The sequence below is a fragment of the Phaethon lepturus genome, unplaced genomic scaffold (assembly GCF_000687285.1).
Source record: "Phaethon lepturus isolate BGI_N335 unplaced genomic scaffold, ASM68728v1 scaffold44892, whole genome shotgun sequence".
NCBI classification, from domain to species: Eukaryota; Metazoa; Chordata; class Aves; order Phaethontiformes; family Phaethontidae; genus Phaethon; species Phaethon lepturus.
The window spans coordinates 1-231 of NW_010524927.1; the positions used below are offsets into that span (position 1 = coordinate 1).

General features: G+C 71.4%; 1 protein-coding gene across 1 annotated transcript in view; it reads right to left on the bottom strand.

Moving 5' to 3' along the window:
- Positions 1 to 7: 7 nt before the first annotated feature.
- DAP3 (death associated protein 3) overlaps positions 8 to 231 on the bottom strand; it is a gene marked incomplete at its 3' end in the record, with an annotated part of 11,540 nt that continues 11,316 nt past the window's right edge. The window contains exon 11 of the mRNA XM_010282602.1: positions 8 to 125. Coding sequence (XP_010280904.1) covers positions 8 to 125 — 118 coding nt within the window. The remainder of the gene's footprint in view (positions 126 to 231) is intronic.

Here is a 231-nt window from a genome sequence, read left to right on the forward strand (position 1 = left end):
AGCTGACCTTTCTCGTGCTGCAGCCACTTGCGATCGAGGTAGTAGCGGTAGCAGCTCTCGAACTCCCGCGGGCTGTAGTTGGGGACCGGGACGGGGACGAAGGGGTCCAGCGCGTCGAACCCCTCCTGGGAAGCGAAGCCGAGGGTGAGATCCCGCGGCTGGGGGCAGCGCCCGGGCACGGCCCGGGCTGTACTGCGGGAGCTGCTGGGGGGGGGCAGCGCTCGGGCGCGG